The sequence below is a fragment of the Lampris incognitus genome, chromosome 1 (genome assembly GCF_029633865.1).
Source record: "Lampris incognitus isolate fLamInc1 chromosome 1, fLamInc1.hap2, whole genome shotgun sequence".
Lineage (NCBI taxonomy): Eukaryota > Metazoa > Chordata > Actinopteri > Lampriformes > Lampridae > Lampris > Lampris incognitus.
This window is the reverse complement of record NC_079211.1, coordinates 115,660,152-115,678,134: the sequence shown is the minus strand read 5'-3', so window position 1 is coordinate 115,678,134 and position 17,983 is coordinate 115,660,152. Positions and strand designations below refer to the sequence as shown.

Sequence of the window (17,983 nt, the reverse complement as noted above, 5' to 3'; positions counted from 1 at the left end):
ATATACAATCTTTACGTTACACACGTGAACCTTGGAGATAGCTAGTAGAGCCCTCTGAATGTCGGCCACTGATCAGCTCCCCCAGAGTTGGTAGGGGCTAAGTGCTTTGCTAAAGGGAACATCATCACCGGACAGTTGATGAGTCAGTAGCGGACAGTGACTCTTAACAGTAACCCCCCCCTCCCTCACTGGGGGGGGGGCAAACTACCAGCCTAGTTTACTGTGTCCTCTCTTTATTACTGCAAAAGTTATCTATGACAAATACAGCTCTGAAACAAAATGCTAGTCCAGCCTGGTCCAGCCTAGGCAATGCAATGAGCAAACAGCACAGAGAGAGAGGGAGAGTTACCACCAGAACACAAAACAGCTAGTTTCTAATAAATAGAAAATGCAGTTTCTCATACAGATAACTGCGTCATCACACAAGCTGTGTGTGCGCTTCAGCAGAATATGGCGACATAAGGCCAGGGTGCAAGACTATGTGTAAAATGTGTGACGGCCACACCCTCCTACCACACAAAACCAACAAATGTTCCCGTAAGCCTACACATCATGACTGCGCGCACACAGTGAAGCAACCGTCAGCAACAGACACTTCAGAACCATGGACAGTGAACAGCGATCGTGGCATTTTGGGAACCCACCACCACAAACAAGCAAAATTGTTAATAAATTATATTATTAGAGTGACACAGCAGCCTATTAAATATATAGATCAGCCAAAACATTAAAACCACTGACAGGTAAGTGAATAACTGATTATCTGGGTACAGTGGCACCTGGCGGGGCGGGATGTATTAGGCAGTAAGTGAGCAGTCAGTTCTTGAACTTGATGTGTTGGAAGCAGGAAAAATGGGCAAGTGTAAGGATCTGATTGTCTTTGACAAGGGCCAGATTGTGATGGCTAGACGACTGGGTCAGAACATCTCCAAAACAGCAGGTCTTGTGGGGTGTTCTCTGTATGCAGCGGCCAGTACCTACCAAAAGTGGTCCAAGGAAGGACGACCGTTGAACCTGCAACAGGGTCATGCTTGCCCAGTGCGTATTGATGCACGTGGGGAGTGAAGGCTAGCCCGTCTGGTCCGATCCCACTGCAGAGCTGCTGCAGCTCATTGCTGAAAAAGGGAACTTGCAGTGGCGTGATGAGTGGGTAGGTGGAAGATTTTAGAGCTGCCCGCCAATTGTTTAGTAATTCGATAAAACAACGGTGCTTTTGTGTCTACCTCACCCATTTTGTTCAGTTTGGAACAAATAATTGTTCTGGCTTTGGATTTTTTTACTACTACGTCTTTTTCAGTACTACATTATAACTATGCACTATGTCTACTACACATGTTAAAGGTGCTAACAAGAACCGCTATCAAAAGATGCAACTTGATTGATTGATTGATAGCTAACACCGACCAAGTTAAGGCCACTGCCTCGGGCGATGCTGTTTTCAGTGCTGTTGAATCGCTTTGAGCTGATAAATCATCTGAGTTAACATCACTGAAAGAGGACATTTGTGCTTCCATGTACGCTAAAATACATACTGGCAGCGTCTCTGAGGGCCGAAATAATGTCGATACAGACCGAACGGCATGGCGACTTAGCGTCACTCAGATCCGATGCTGGGTCTCTGTCTTGCTGTGTGACAGAAATGGAAAAGGGGGCAAATCACTGGTCGGATGAGACTACATCCCTGGGGTGTAAGCTACAGAGTCTCACTAAACAGGAGCTCAGGCTTTCCTATCTGATAAGTGTGAGGGTGTAGGGGGGAGGTCCCGCAGGAACAGTTTGATAAATATTGGTCTATGTGAAGGTGCGGAGGGACCATGTCCAGCTGACTTCATTGCTGCCCTGCTCAAAGATGTTTTTTTGCACCTAGAAGAAAGACTGCTGCTTGACAGAGCACGCCATTCCCTGCTGCTGCCCGCGTGCTCGATCCGGAGAGAGTAGCCACTTTATTTTTGTCATTGTCCAGGTTACAATGAAATGTGTTCTCTGCATGTAACCCATCCTATTGTGTAGGAGCAGTGGGCAGCTGCAGCGCCTGGAGACCAACTCCACTTCTTCTTTCCACTGCCTTGGGGTACAGGCAGGAGTATTAACCCTAACATACATGTCTTTCTGATGGGTGGAGGAAACCGAAGCACCCAGAGCAAGCCCATGTCGACACGGGGAGAACATGCAAACTCCACACAGAAAGGACCTGGGATTCCCTGGGGTTTGAACCCAGGACCTTCTTGCTGTGAGGCAACAGTGCTAGCCGCTGGGGCACCATGCCTTCATTGTTCGTGCACACTATTTGGTGTCAAGGAGGACATTTTGCACTGCACAAGACAAGCAGGTCCACTGCTCTACAGTGGCAAAAGATTTCTGACACTTGGACAGAGCGTAATGGGGCATTTACAACATCTGTATGACAGCTGACATAGATGGCGTCAAAGCAGTAAAATAAACAAAGGGTTGGAATTTGATCGGGTGTAGTATAATTGATGAGTTGGAATAAGCTTCGATTGGCTCTGATACCGATCTCTCAGATCGGATCGAGACATCTCTAAATACAACAGTATTTTTACCCCAAAGTTGGCATATCTATCTGATAGCATTTAATAAATATTATCATATAACATGTTATATATTACTGCTCCACGGGGCAGTTGTTATTCAGTCATTACACACAACTACTTTTGGTCTTCTTTCTCATCTATTTCTGTTTATTTACCTCTTGTTCACCATTGTTATGGGTTCAAGCACCAGTTGTTGGAACCCTCGTTGAATTGGTCGGATTCTTTTTCTCCTTCTTCGTACTCCTCTTGTCCTTCTTTTCATTCATTTCCTTTGTCTATGTCAACTCTTTTTCTTTTCCTTTTCCTTTTTTTTTTCCTCAGCTTCATCTTCCCTACTTGCTGAGTCCAATCCTGATAACAGTGTCAGCCGGTGGTAATTAGGATTCATAGCAGAGTGTCAGGTACCATTTTAAAGCTGCATGAGGGGATGTTTTTACAGTAAAATATTACCTTCTGATTGCTATTAGTGTTGAACATTTCCAGCCATCCCCCAGTGGAAAAAACAAACAAACACAAGACAAAACAAAAACCTTTGTTACACGGATTTGCACGTCCTTGAAACCCTAACGGCGCAGAGGAAATGACATATTTTACATATTTACAGACTAGAATTTATATAATATGTATGTTATTTTAGGATTGTCAGAAGTCACACTGTTGCAAGTGGGAAAATCTCCTCATGCAGCTCAAAGGATTGAGGTAGGCCTTGAAGAACAACATTGTAGGTTTTTCTTGGAGGGGCTGGGAGAGTCAGAGTTGATGTAGACCGCCGTTAGCTCCACCGTCGTGGAGCCAGGGGAAAGAAAAGTCTGGACCCAGAGCTTGTCACTTTGGTAGCGGGGACAAATAGTAGACGACCAGAGGCGGTGAGGTGGAACAGGTGTGTACGTGTTAATATAGGACTGGATGTCACTAAATGTCCTACTTGTAAATTCGGATAAAACCGAGATGCTAGTCATTGGCTCTGCTAGACACAGACACCAGTTTGATCAAGTAACGATAACAATCGACAACTCTGTGGTTTCTCAAAGTGTGGCAGCCAAAATATTGGTGTTACCTTTGGTCCCAGCCTTTCCTTTGATAAGCACATTAAAGAAATCACCAGGACTGCCTTTTTTCATTTACGTAACATAGCTACAATTCGGTAATTTCTCTCCATGGCTGACGCAGAGATTCTAATACATGCATTTGTTTCATCCAGACTTGATTACTGTAATGTTCTGTTTTCAGGTCTGCCACATGCTAGTACTAAAAGTCTTCAGATGGTTCAGAATGCTGCAGCTAGGATCCTAACTAAATCTAGGAAGTTTGGCCATATTACACCAATTCTTGCCTCCCTTCATTGGCTTCGTATCCATGTTGGATCAGAGTACAAGGTGCTTCTGCTGACTTATAAAATCCTAAATGGGCTTGCCCCATCACACCTGTCTGATCTCCTTAAACCGTACACTCCATTTCGAGCTCTTCACTCTCAAAATACAGGGCTCCTGTGTGTACCCAAAGTTAAAAAGAAATCAGCTGGTGGCAGGGCCTTTTCCTATCGGGCCCCATTCTTGTGGAATAACTTTTCTGCTGCCGTCAGACAACTAGAGTCTTTTGAGTCCTTTAAATCCAAAGTTAAAACTCATCTTTTTCCTTAGCCTATAATTAGTTGCCTTTAAATTGAGTACTTCACAACCTGTACTGCATGGCGGGTCGGTTTCTGTCTCAATTAATATACCAACCACTGTTCTGCCGACAAGATTATAGAGTATAGATTATAGAGTATAGCTTATTGACTATTCCAACTGTTCTCTTCTCTCACATGTCTTTTCTCTCTCTGAATGATATCTTCTCCTCTCTCTTCTCCTGTGTATGTGGATGGTGTGGTGTGAGTCTCCCCTGTGTGCGTGTGTAGTCTGCTCTCCTGTCAGGTCTACATAGTGATGGTGGTTGCGTGGTTCAGGTCCTGGGCTGTTCCGGTGGCATCTGGACACTGCTTGGCATCCTCCTCATCATATTCTTCATATATTTTATGATTCCATTATAATTCTGTTATCCTCTTTCAGTGCTGTATTGTGTAAATTGTGTAAACACAACATCCATTGCACGTTGTCCGTCTTGGGAGAGAGATCCTCCTCTGTTGCTTTCCCTGAGGTTTCTTCCTATTTTCCTCCCTGTTAAAGGGTTTTTTTAGGGAGTTGTTCCTTATCCGATGCGAGGGACTAAGGACAGGATGTTGTGTTGCTGTAAAGCTCCCTGAGGCACATTTGTGATATTGGGCTATACAAATAAAATTGACTTGCCGTGATTGCAGGTAAATTGGTGCAGTTCCTTGAACTGCCACCAATGCCAACAGCAAGGTTTTGAACTTTTAAGGTTGCCAGTTTAAGGACATGAATACCTTAGCTCCATTACTCGGGACCGCATCATAAAGGGCTGCGAAGGGCTCGGCTCCGTAAAGCCCGGTTGGTCCATAATGTGTTTCCATTACGTATAGAACTAGCAGAGCTGGAACATTGATATGGTGTTGTGAAAACACTGGTAATTGTTTTGTGTTAGCTAGGTCAGCTTGTTTTCATTATTCATTTTAATTTTTTGTCAACTTTAACATGAATAAGCTTATAAACAAGCGATGAGTGCACAGATGAAATGAAAGCTTTTCTGATCGTGTGGGCACAAGAAGCCAAAAAACAAAAAAAACAAAAAAAACTGGAATAAATGATTAGAAATGAAATTTCTGCAAAACTTCTCAAAAGCCATAAATAAGAAAAACCGTAAAACAGAGCTGAGAGAAAATCAAGAAGGTAAAACAAAAATGCAGAAAAATAAAATCATACGATGGTGCTAGTGAAGCTTAGTATAATATTAGTGAAATCATCAGGGATGTTTCATTTGCATCTTTTTATCCTTTCCTTTGTGGGTGATATTTTGGACTTTGTCATTATTTCTTCCAGCACTGGCTACTTTGTCATCATGGTTGTATGACAAAAAAAGAAAATAGGAAGGAATCTTATCTGCACCAATACCCGTTTACATGCTAGAGGGGGAGAAATGACCTTAAGAAGCAAAACCAGGATGAGTGGGCGATGTGAATACTAGCAATGGCTGTTTTGGCGGTAGTCATGTATGTTACTCTGTTGATTAGTTTAATTAGCTCGTAAGTTAATGTTATATAATGGTGATTAGCAAAATAATTGCTAACTTTGGATGAACAAGTTTGTATTTTAAAATAGCGCCACACTTCAGACATTTTAGCTGCGTCCTGGTCATGCCTGATTCTGCTGCAAATTGTACTCCCCGTTTACAACAGCTGCGTGACAGCGGACTGAGCGGAGGTGTCGCAAAACAAAACAAAAGATTGGACTTATTTTCTGCTCAATCCGATCCGATCCGATCTCTTAAAAAATGCCCGAATCGGCCCCGATCCTTAAGATCGGATCGGGACATCCCTACTTACAACCCAATTCCAAAATAGTTGGGACAGTAGGGAAAATGCACATAAAAAGAAATAGGAATGAGTTGTGAATTTACTTTGACTTATTCAAACAAAAAGAGGATAAAGATGTTGTATTTCATGTTTTATCTTATCAACTACCTTGTTTTTTGAAAATATATTTATTCTGAAATTGATTGCCTGCAACACTTTCCAAAAAAGTTAGGACAGGGGCCAGGGCCAGTCCTATGCTATTCTGGGCCGAGGAGCAACCATCGCTCACCCCCCCCCCCAAAAAAAAACCACAGACATGCACAACCGTGACAACCACCAACACCCATAAAGCCTAGGCCTGACGTGAAAACTTTTCATGTCTCTCTCAACTAAAAAATCCAGCACTTCAGAGGTTTTTTTTTACATCAGCTGCGAGCAGACATGACAAAAATCCAAATTCACTGTCCAGTTCTCCACCATCAATCCCCCCCACAAACTCTGCGAGCTCTTCACAGGCCTCTCTGTGGTTGTCAATCAGGTTAACATTTTTAATGTCCTCCAAAACGTGGAAAAGACGATTGCACTGACTCAAATATGAAAAACACTCTTCTGTCTCAGTTATCACTGTGTCGACCAAGCAGTTGAAAAAGCTCACTCTAAACTTTTCCTCCCCTGTCAAAGGCTCATCGACTGACATTCGTTTTCGGCGTCGCGTACGATGTTCAGGGAAAGCCGGTGGAACGTCAATATTCTCTGCAAGTTCCTTTGCTTTTTCAACAGCATCTTGGAAACCGTTCAGTCGACATTTTTCCATCTCTTCTTTTACATCTGTGACAACTCTTAACTGCATCACCGATGCTCAAATGCCGTGACTGCAGGACGACACTGGCCTGATTGACTGTGTTCAGCACTTTGTGCCAAACAACTAAGCTGACCAAAAAGTAAAATGTTTCAATTGCCTGTACGAGACTTGTGACTTTAGAGGTGGTCTCAGAATCACAGGTGCTATCTTCAATGACGGCTATGAGTGCATCTATGACCTGGGGTAGCTGCTCAATTACTGTTCTTGTCGCGTCAGTGCGAGCACTCCATCTGGTCTCTGAGAGAGGTTTCAGTGTAATGCGTACATGTTGTTCAAGAATCCCCCAATGTTTCGTTGATTTTCCGAATAATTTGTATAGCCGATTTAGCACTCTAAAAAATGTTTGGCCTCGTTCGAGGACTCGGCTGCATGTTCAATGGCCAGATTCAAGTTGTGAGGGCAACAGGGCACAAAGAAAGCCTGCTTGTTAACCTGCTTCACCCTTGCTTCTACTCCCCAGTGCACACCCCTCATGTTGGCCGCGTTATCGAAACATTGTCCCCTGCAATCATCAATGTTAATGCCATATTTAGCCAGCCTTTCCAGCAGTGTATCTGCAAGTGCTTCGCCCGTTGTGCTTTTCACAGCAATGAATTCAAAAAAGCTCTCATGCACCTCTACCTTCTGGTCTGTTGTAACATATCGCAAAACGAGAGAAGACTGTTCTTTGTGTGACACATCTGGTGTGCAGTCCATCATGATGCTGTAATATCCAGCTGTTTTGACCTTCTGCACAATTTTTTCCAACACTGCCTCAGCTAGGAGTCCAATGAACTCATTTTGAATGTTTTTGCTGAGGTAGTTGGTAGTCTTGGATTGATTTAAATATCGTGCTAATGGCGCATCATATTTGGCCAAAAATTCCACAAGCTTAAGAAAATTGCCATTGTTTTCTTGGAAAAGGCGATCGACACTTCCTCTAAATGCAAGGTTTTGTAATGCAAGAAACATGATGCAATCCAAAATTCTGCTGAGCACTTCATGCCACCGTTGTCTCTCACTGAGAAGCTTTGCTTGCTGGTGGCTGTCAATCGTTGCACCAGTAGCCAAAGCGAATTCCAGAGTTTTCCACTTTGAAAAATTCTCAAGATGAGAACGATAATTCTCGTGTTCAGTCAGTCTCGTTGATAACTTGACCCAGTTTGAAAAACCAGTAGTGAAGATGCCTTTGTCAGTTCCAAACAACTTACAACAGAAACAGAAGACGGCATTCGCAGACATTGAGTAGACTAACCATGGCCGAGGTACTTTTAGGGCACCGACTGTCCTGGTGTAATTAGCTGGTGTGAAACGACGGCCATCTGTTTTAGGGAAATCAAAATCTGTCACCTGCAGTGGTTTATTTCTGACTATGTTCGTTCTGATGTCATCATCATGCATTCTGTTTGGCCACTGTGCAGGATCAAATAAGTCAAACTCACGCTCCCCATCACTTTCGTGACTTCCCTTTTCCTCGACAGATTCTCGGTGGTCGTTTGCATTCTCGATAGCGGTGGAGGTGCTAGCACAAGCGCCACGGTCGCTGTCCGCTCCGGTATCCTCTGCTGCTGAGTTAGCACATGTGGTGGATGTGCTAGCTTCATTGCTATCCACAGTATCCTCCAAGTGTTCTGCTGCCCAAACGTTAAGCCAAGCACCGTATACCTTCTTTGTGTTTTCTGCCTCTTTTTTGTATTTTCTACCTTACGTTTCTGTAATTTTCTTTTCTTACAACCAGATTTGTTTCCAGACATTTTTTTGGTTAGTAGAACCGAATTTCACGTCTTCACCATAGGCTATACTAACTCATGGGGAGGGCGATGACGACACAACTTTTGATACATTTTTGAAAATAAATCGTTATCAGCCAATAGGGAAACTGCCAGGAGGAGCAACATACAGGGCCTCTTTGCACTGCTGAGACACACAATTAAGAATCACTGCACTTACAGCAGAATCAGCGCAGAAAGTTTTTTTTTCTTTTTTTTTTTCTTTCTGGGCCCCCCTCCAGACCTGGGCCCGGTGCAGTTGCTCCCGTTGCTACCCCCGCAGAACCGGCCCTGACAGGGGCCATTCAGGACTTATACTGATGTGACAAGCTGAAATAACAAGGGGATATGAAACAGTTGTTAAACAGGTTATGCAGTTGTGTTACAGTATATAAGGAGCCTCAAGCCACAGGAAGTATGAGCTCCTCTGCTGTTGTGTGTGGTTTCTTGCACTGGGCAGTTGTGTATGTGACTTTGTATGATGCCATTAGTGCTTTGTTGTTCACTGATGCAGCTTTTACAAAGCCATGTTCCTGCTGACGGTATGCACCAAGTTTTCTCTGAAAGAACTCGAGTGGCTTATTGACGTGACTGGGGTGTAATGTCTCTAAGTGTCTGCATAATTGGTTTGGTCTCATACTACCAGCTGCCAGAGTTTTCAGACATAAAGTGCACACTGGTCTCTCCTCATCTCCCACCACATTCACTGTGAACCCAAGAGCAAGATAGGCTTCGTCATATTTTCTTAACTTGGTTTTTGGTTGATTACCATCAGCTAAACACTTTGTCTTGTTTGTCTCGGAAGCATCACCTATCTTTCTTGTTGTCCCTGTCAAATATCTCTCCATTCAGTGAACCTATAGACTCTCTGTCTCATGGATGCACGTTTTGTTGATTGTTCTGCCGTGAAAAAAATTCCAACGTCAAAACAGTAGTTCCGCACTACATTTCCCCCCGGTCATACACCCCCCGGTCATATGCCCCCCGTTATGCCCTTGTGCCCCCCCCGGGGGGGGGCACACCACCTGTTGTGAAACGCTGATCTAAGGCAACTGTGGTCATAAATGAGAGGTTTGTTCCTGTATAACTTTCACTTGTAGTTCCCCAAACACTAAACTCCTTGTACATATTCAGTAGCAAAACAATCCTCTGTGTCTCGAGTGTTTTGTTTTTTCGAAGACAGGAGCACGGAAAATTATTCAAAAACAAAAAAAAAGTAGCAACATTGGTGAAATATTCGCTTAAAAATGATACAACTTTGACAAGCACATTGATTAGACTTACTATGACAGCTTCCAGCATTATAGTGCCTGTTTGGCTTTGCCACTGCTGGCAGTCTATCCCATCTGATCCTACTTATCTACTGTCTTTTTGCGCTGACAGTATTTCTGCTTGCATGATGTCTCTGCTGCTTTACTGGAAATTACATGGACTATTTTGGACTAATAACACCTTGTCATGGAATGGTCCCCTTTTTCCCTTGCTCCTCCATCAATGCAAAACCGGGTACCTGTCTGCTTCATACTGGCTTGCAAGGTCAAACTTGCCTCTGTAGGTGCTGGAGAAAACAATGAAGGAGGGCTGGTCTGCAGGTGCAGCTGAGGAGGCTGTGGAAGCAAGCAGTAGCTGTTTTTGTTTTGTTTGTTTTCCTTGTGCCTGTCTGTTGTTCCAACTCTTTTTCGCTGCGGAATGTTCTGCTGATGATGGCGTCAGATTCTCCTGTCTCTGACCTGTCCTCAGTGACTCTTCATGTGGTCCAATCGCTATTACTTGGGAATACTAGGCTGTGGAATGAATGGCCCTGGCGACATCTTTTTGCCGCGTCCCTTGGGTCTGGCCTCCACTCCCATTACAGGCAGATCCATGCCGCTATTGAATACTCGCTCAATTGCAAACAAATTGCTTTTACTAAATGACCTCTTTGTATGGTAAAACTTGGATTTTCTGTTTTTATCTAAGACTTGGCGGCGTCTTAAACAGAGTAAGAGGCTGGCAAAGAAGAAATGGGATAGTCAGAGAGATGAAGAAAGTAGGTAGGAGTACCAGGAGACACAGCGTAAAACGAAGAGAGAGGTGGCAAAGGCAAAGTAAAAGGCGTATGGTGAGTTGTGTGAGAGGTTGGACACTAAGGAAGGAGAAAAGGACTTGTGCCGATTGGCTAGACAGAGACACCGAGCTGGGAAGGATGTGCAGCAGGTTAGGGCGATCAAGGATAGAGATGGAAATGTGCTGACAAGTGAGGAGAGTGATTTGAGAAGGTGGAAGGAGTACTTTGAGTGGCTGGTGAATGAAGAAAATGAGAGAGAGAGAAGGTTGGATGATATGGGAATAGGGAATTAGGAAGTGCAGTGGATTAGCAAGGAGGAAGTGAGGGCAACTATGAAGAGGATAAAGAGTGGAAAGGCAGTTGGTCCTGATGACATACCTGTGGAGGCATGGAGATGTTTAGGAGAGCTGACAGTGGAGGTTTTAACTAGACTATATACAGGCATGAAAATCATTCACCTTTCGGCGAAATTCACCGTTTTGAATCCAAAATAGGTGACCTACGTGAATCGTGTAGATCTGATGAAAAAATATTTTAGGGGGGGGGGGGGCGGACATGGAGTTATACATGAGAGCGCGGAGCCATGGTGAGCTGGCCTATCGAATTCGAATTCGCCTTTTTCATTGACCAAAATATTCCCCCTACGAGCGCGAGGGGCCTCGCGTCACCAGTCTTCTCTGGGAAGGTACCGCTACCCGATTGGTTCGTTAAGTGCTCGTGCAGCGAGTGCTTGTGCTGACCAAAGCGATTGATGGAGCAGCGCGCGGGGCTGAGCATTCCATGGTACTGAGGGAAGATGACTCTTTGGACTAACGTTAGCTGACTGATGCCCGCCTGACCGAATTTGGTGAGCGTTTCAATCATTTCAATATTTCCTGATGTATAACGTTACTCAGGAGCTCTGTTGACATAGCCTAGTCCTATATGATTTCAGGTAGCTAATCTATCACTAGCTAGAGATTTAATAAAGAATCCACGTGTCACCGACGCATACGTTAGCTATATTCCACACAGACAGGTGGAGAGATTTGTGTCTTGTGGAAAATTGTTAGCTAGCTAGTTAATAGGGTAACGTTAGCTAACGTTAGCTTACACCGTATACGCGGCAGACTAGGTTGTATAGCTAACGTTATCCCACAAAAAGAAACACAATGAACGTTAACTGTTGGCTAATTCTCAAAATCGCTAAAACCCATTTCAGGACGTGTGGACTGAGGAACTGGTGCGGTGGGAGGCTGAGGTAATGTTAACGCTAGCTAGCTAATGTTAGCTAGCTTTTTGTGTTCTAAGTTAGCTAACTCACATTGTAGAATTTGAGTCAACAAATTAGCTAACGTTACGTTAGCGAACGTTAACAATATCATAATTTCACTGTCCTATGTGTATGTGTCACAGGACAGGCTTATATCAACGAACTGGACTGTAACCGTCGATTTATGAGTGGCGCAAGCCTGGGGGCTCTCTAGTGCCTGGCTGTTCCAGGATCACGCTAAAGCGCAGGCGAGCGTAGCGAAATACATCGTGTAAGTTTACATTCACAGAATTATGTTGAGTAATGTTAGTCAGTGGAAGGGACTTAATGTTACTGGTTAACCTACTATATTGTAACTGTAAATACCGGATACCTTTTAATCTGAAATCCAACTATGTATGTAGGCCTAACGTTGTGTGTAAAACAATTTTCAATTTTACTCTGTGGGTTAGGGTAACGTTAGGCCTATAGTCTAAGTTACTTATCTGAACTTGTGAAACACTCGTTTACACATCTGATTTCAAGTGGACAGATATATCTGTATAACATGTAGCGTCAGATCCAAGTGTGAACAACCACCACTTATCAATTAAGCTAGAAGTTAACCCCACTAACGTTAACATTGTTTTTCCAGAATGAGTGTGTTAGGAGAGAAAGATGCTCTTCTTGTAAAACAAGTGGATGCAGGCATCAAATGCAGCTGGAATTGGTCGTGGCTTAAACTAGAAGGGAAAATAAGAATGAAAGAACAAGAGCTCTCATTCCATCTGTCAGATGTCTTCCGGAAGATCAATAAACAAGGATTCGCACGGTGCATTCTCTGCCAAAAAGATATAAACTACACCCATACACATGTTAGTATTCCTATCTTGTTTTGCCACTATTACCCTATATTAAAGCTGCGCTCTTGCGCATTTCATGAGAGAAGTTGTCAGTCTCGTTTCTTATAAAGCACAATGTGAACATATACGTACTGTCTTGTAATTATGCTTGATTTTTCTCTCAAAGTGCACCAGATTGATGCATTTAAATATAAAATGTTCAACATTTTCTTCGGGGGAGCATGCCCCCGGACCCCCCTAGAGGGTCATATCCTTCTCACCTTTTTCACCCCTGAGCCATTTTCATGCCTGCTAAGAGTCATTTTGCATGGCGGATGGTGAGCAATGAGTGTTCCTCATTTGAGCAGCAAATGGTTAAATTTGGTTTTACAAAGCCATGTTGTTGTATTATAACCTTTTGACCCCAAGGTTTTACTATTTATTTCCTGGCGGAATTTAGTGACATTCTTCCATGTGATTTTAAGTTTGATAGAGTTGTTATTGCTGGGGACTTCATGTTGATGATTCTACATGCAAATTTACTGCTGACTTTTTTAATGTCACTGAGTCTTTTATTTTCATTCAACATGTTTCTGGTCCTACACATAACAGAGGTCATACATCAGACCTTGTTTTCATTCTGGGTCTGCATGTTGGTAATATTTGATCTAAATAGCTGTTTGTTACTGTTATGTGATGTGTTTAATTTGAGTTTTCTTTTAATTTAGATTCTCTTCCATCTGAAAGGGTGATTTGCATTCACATCTTGAACCAAAACACTGCTGAGAAATGCTCTGCAGCGTTTGAATCTGATTGATCTCTAAATTCTAATAATGATGTTGAGTTTTTCGTTCATTCTTTTAATGGTCATTGCTCTTCAGTCTTTGATGAAGTGGCTCCTGTTATATGTAGCTCTTTCTCATCTGTTTGCTCATCCCCGTACATGACCTACGTAGTTTTAGGCGAAACTCATAAAATGGAGCGTTTATGGAAATCATCCGATCTGGACATTCATTGTCTCCATCTCAAAGGTCTGTTATGCACTTAGAACAATATGGTCTAAGATGCGAGGGCCTCTTATTTCTCTAATCTCATTTTTTTTAGTAAATCTCAAGTTTTTAGTTGACACTATCACTAACATTGTAATCCCTGTCCACCAACTGCGCCTGTATTTCAAAATGGTGATTGTAACAATTTGTCAGGGTAAACATCCCCCTCCATCTTATCCATCTCTTATGGATTCTTTTTCACCAATCTCCTTCACCGACCTCACTGATTTGGTGGGCAATAATGAAATCCTCCTCAAGCCCCCTTGATATTTTACCATCATCTTTGTTTAAGAATGCCCCTGGCTCTATTGGTGTGGTTTCAGTTATAAATTGATCGCTTAAATCAGGTCAGGTCTCTACTTATTTTAAATGTACTATTATTGTCCAGCCTCTGTTTAAAAACCAAACCTTGATCCATTGTTGCCGAAAAAACTATAGGCCTATTTCCAAGCTGCCTTTCATATCAAAAATCTTAGAAAAGGTGGTGGCTAAGCAACTACATAACGTTCTTGATGCCCCTAATGTTCTTTACAAATTTTGGCAAAAAGCATTCCACTGAAACTGCCCTGCTTAGTCTCTAATAATATTATGTTTTCTGCTGATGCGGATGAATGCTGTGTTCTATTGTTGTTTGATCTCAGTGCAGTGGTTCTGTTGACCACCACATTAGGATTGATAGGTTTGGGCAGTCAGTGGGCATCTCTGGGAGTGCCCTGGAGTGGTTCTCCTAGGCCTCTTATCTTATGGATAGGAGTTTTTTTTTGTGTCTGTAGTTCAGTTCGTGTCTTCTCCTGTTTGCTTCTTCTGCCCTTTGCTGTGGTGTGCCCAAAGGTTCGGTCCTGGTTCCCATTTTATTTGCCCTATACATAGTTGCTCATGGACATATTTACTGTGTACCAGGGGCACAGTTCAACACAGCGAAAGAGACACTGTCTGTGAATGGCTTCAGCATTGTTTTTTTTTTGTTTTTTTTTGTCTAAATCACACAAATATGACATCTGTCCATCTGAAACCTCTTTTTGGTTTTGATGGCATCTCCTGTCACTGCTTTACAGATGACATGCAACTGTATTTTTCATTCGACCCTTAGATGGCCATAAAGACTAGATGGCAAACAATTATTTACAGCTAAATACTGACAAGAAAGAAGTCCTTATTATCACCCCAGATAGTGTGATTTCTAGGGTCAGAGTTAGTTTGGATTCTCTTTCTTCTTCTGCTCACTCCAGTCTTAGAAACCGTGGCGTTACATTTGATGTTAGTATGTCATTTAGTATGTCCTTTAATTCTCCTGGCAACATGCTGACCCATTCCTGCTTTCACCATTTGAGAAATATTGCTAGGCTTAGGTATGTTGTATCACATGCTGAAAGGGAAATGATTATTCATGTGTTCATGTCTACGCACTTGGCGATTGTAATTCACTTTTTATTTGCCATAGCAAATCCCCTCTGGATCAGCTAGAAGAAATTCAGAATGCTGCTGCAAGAGCTCTAACTAGAACTAGCGAGAGCTCTAACTAGAACTAGCAAGAGTTCTAATTAGACCTAGCAAGAGTTCTAACTAGAACTAGCAAGAGCTCTAAATAGAACTAGCAAGTGTTCCCACATTACTCCCATCCTGGCATCCTTACACTGTCTCCCAGTTGAATATAGGGTTAAATTTAAGGTTTTTAGTGATTACCTTTAGAACCTTGTATGGTCAGGCACCCTTCTATATCTATTCTATATCACCAATCTAGTTTATCCCTGCACAACATAACGATCATTTAGGACCTCTAATAAACTGTTTCGTTGTCGGGACCTCGCACCAGGCTAAAAACCAAGGGTGATTAAGCTTCACAGTGTTTGTCCCTAAACTGTGGAACTCTTTCCCCTTTGGCATGGTGGACTGTTGACTCTGTGGACAGTTTTGAAAAGCAGCTAAAAACCCATTTGTTTAGTCTGGCTTTGGTTGAGTCTAATTAATTTGTGTATTGATTGTTATTGTTTTGCTTATGTAATCTCTGTTTATCTTTTACTTTTTTTTCATTGTAAAGCACTTTGTGTCTGTGAAAAGTGCTATATAGATAACCTTTACTTACTTACTTACTGATTATTCCTAAGACTGATTTGCATATACTGGGTTTCATTATCACTCTGCATTTCCCATATAAAAGATACGTTCTGAAATGTCGTGTTTCTCTTGTCCTACAGGGAATATGGTGCAATTGATGATGTGGACATTGATCTGCACATTGATGTCAGTTTTTTAGACGTGAGTACAGCACTTCATTTGTTCTTATTTTACATTCATGGCAGTGGGTTAGAATAAAAATAATAAACTATCACTGTCATAACATTCATAGCAGTAATAAAACATTTTTGTGGCAAAATGACACATCATTTCACAGATGTTTAAAAGTCCTCCCTCAATAAAAGAAATTGTACGCGTTTTTTTGGATATTGCTTTTGATTTGATAGACTTGCCACCTTTTCACCCACGTCTTCTTTGCATCGTTGTCTTAAAAAATAAAATCTAATAATAATATGGACACAGCGCAGAGGAGGAAACATAAATAACAGGCGTTAAGGGTGTGATCAGGTTGTTCGTTAACTAGCTAATATTTGTAGATACTTGTAAGAACAAGCTGTAAATGGGTTAATTGAGGACCAGCATATGAAACATGAAGACAAAGCATCTCGACTAAGATATTACACTACATTCCCACCCAAGCAGGGCAGTTTGACAAAGTAGCGTCATGTTAACAAAGGGGAGAGGTAGATGTGTTTATACCTGGTGCACGTGTTGTTACCAAAGTGTCGCTTCTTCGTTTGAGAATTTTTTTAATTTTCTTTTTTCTTTTTTTGCAGTCAGTGTAGATAGTCTTGTTAACCTGAAGGATGTTTTGCTCTGGTGTCAGAGGTGCTTAATGATTTAAAAAAAAAATTGTACACATTCAAAAAACAACAGTGTCACACTTCGTCAAATGAGTAATTTATTTACTACTAAACTACACATCAAATGAAGGACTAACATGGTAAAATGAACATCTAAATAAGAAATACAAGAAAATGGGAGAAAATAAATAATGTAAAGTAAAAGAAATGGCATAAGAGAATAAAGGAAAAGTAAATATGTACACATTGGAATGAGTGAATCTTGGATTAATCAACTACTACTACTACTACTTTCAGCTGCTCCCGTTAGGGGTCGCCACAGTGGATCATCTGTTTCCATTTCTTCCTGTCCTCTGCATCTTCCTCTGTCACACCAGCCACCTGCATGTCCTCCCCCACCACATCCATAAACTTCCTCTTTGACCTTCCTCTTTCCAGGCTCTCCTCCACCTGCACCCTACTCTCACTACAGATCACAATGTCATGCGCAAACATCATAGTCCATGGAGACTCCTGCCTGATCTTGTCCGTCAACCTGTCCATCACCATTGCAAACTAGAATGGGCTCAGAGCTGATCCTTGATGTAATCCCACCTCCACCTTATCCCATCTGTCATTCCAACCGCACACCTCACCACTGTCACACTTCCCTCATACATATCCTGCACCACTCCTGCATACTTCTCTGCAACTCTTGACTTCCTCATACAATACCACACCACACCGGCGCCCTGTCGTGTGCTATCTCTAAATCCACAAAGACACAATGTAACTCCTTCTGGCCTTCTCTATACTTCTCAATCAACATTCTCAAAGTAAACATCACATCTGTGGTGCTCTTTCATGGCATGAAACCATACTGCTGCTCGCTGATCATCACCTCTCCTCTTAACCTAGCTTCTATTACTCTTTCCCATATCTTCATGTTGTGGCTGATCAACTTTATACCTCTGTAGTTGCTGCAGTTCTGCACACCGCCCTTGTTCTTGAAAATCGGCACCAGTATGCTTCTTTTCCACTCCTCAGCATCCTCTCACTTTCCAAGATTGTGTTAAACAATCTAGTTAAAAATACCACTGCCATCTTTCCTAAACATCTCCATGTCTCCACAGGTATGTCATCAGGACCTGCATTAATATGAGTCTGTATTAGGATTAGTCTTATATTAATGGTTGCATTAATTACAACAAGTACTAAACAGACTTGTAATAACTAAGCTGACCTTTCACTTAAAACCCAGTGGCAAGTGACAGAATTAGTGTGAGCTGGTTACAATAGTCCTTTGGAGCTAGTTAGATGTTGAGGGGAGATGGTTGATACATAGGATGATCCATGTGATATGGCAGCTTGGTCCAGGCCGTGGT

At 42.3% G+C, this 17,983-nt stretch overlaps 1 protein-coding gene across 1 annotated transcript in view; it reads left to right on the top strand.

Moving 5' to 3' along the window:
• Window positions 1–17,983, top strand: part of parp8 (poly (ADP-ribose) polymerase family, member 8) — a 171,958-nt gene that overhangs the window by 57,595 nt on the left and 96,380 nt on the right. The window contains exon 8 of the mRNA XM_056273523.1: window positions 15,936–15,996. Coding sequence (XP_056129498.1) covers window positions 15,936–15,996 — 61 coding nt within the window. The remainder of the gene's footprint in view (window positions 1–15,935; window positions 15,997–17,983) is intronic.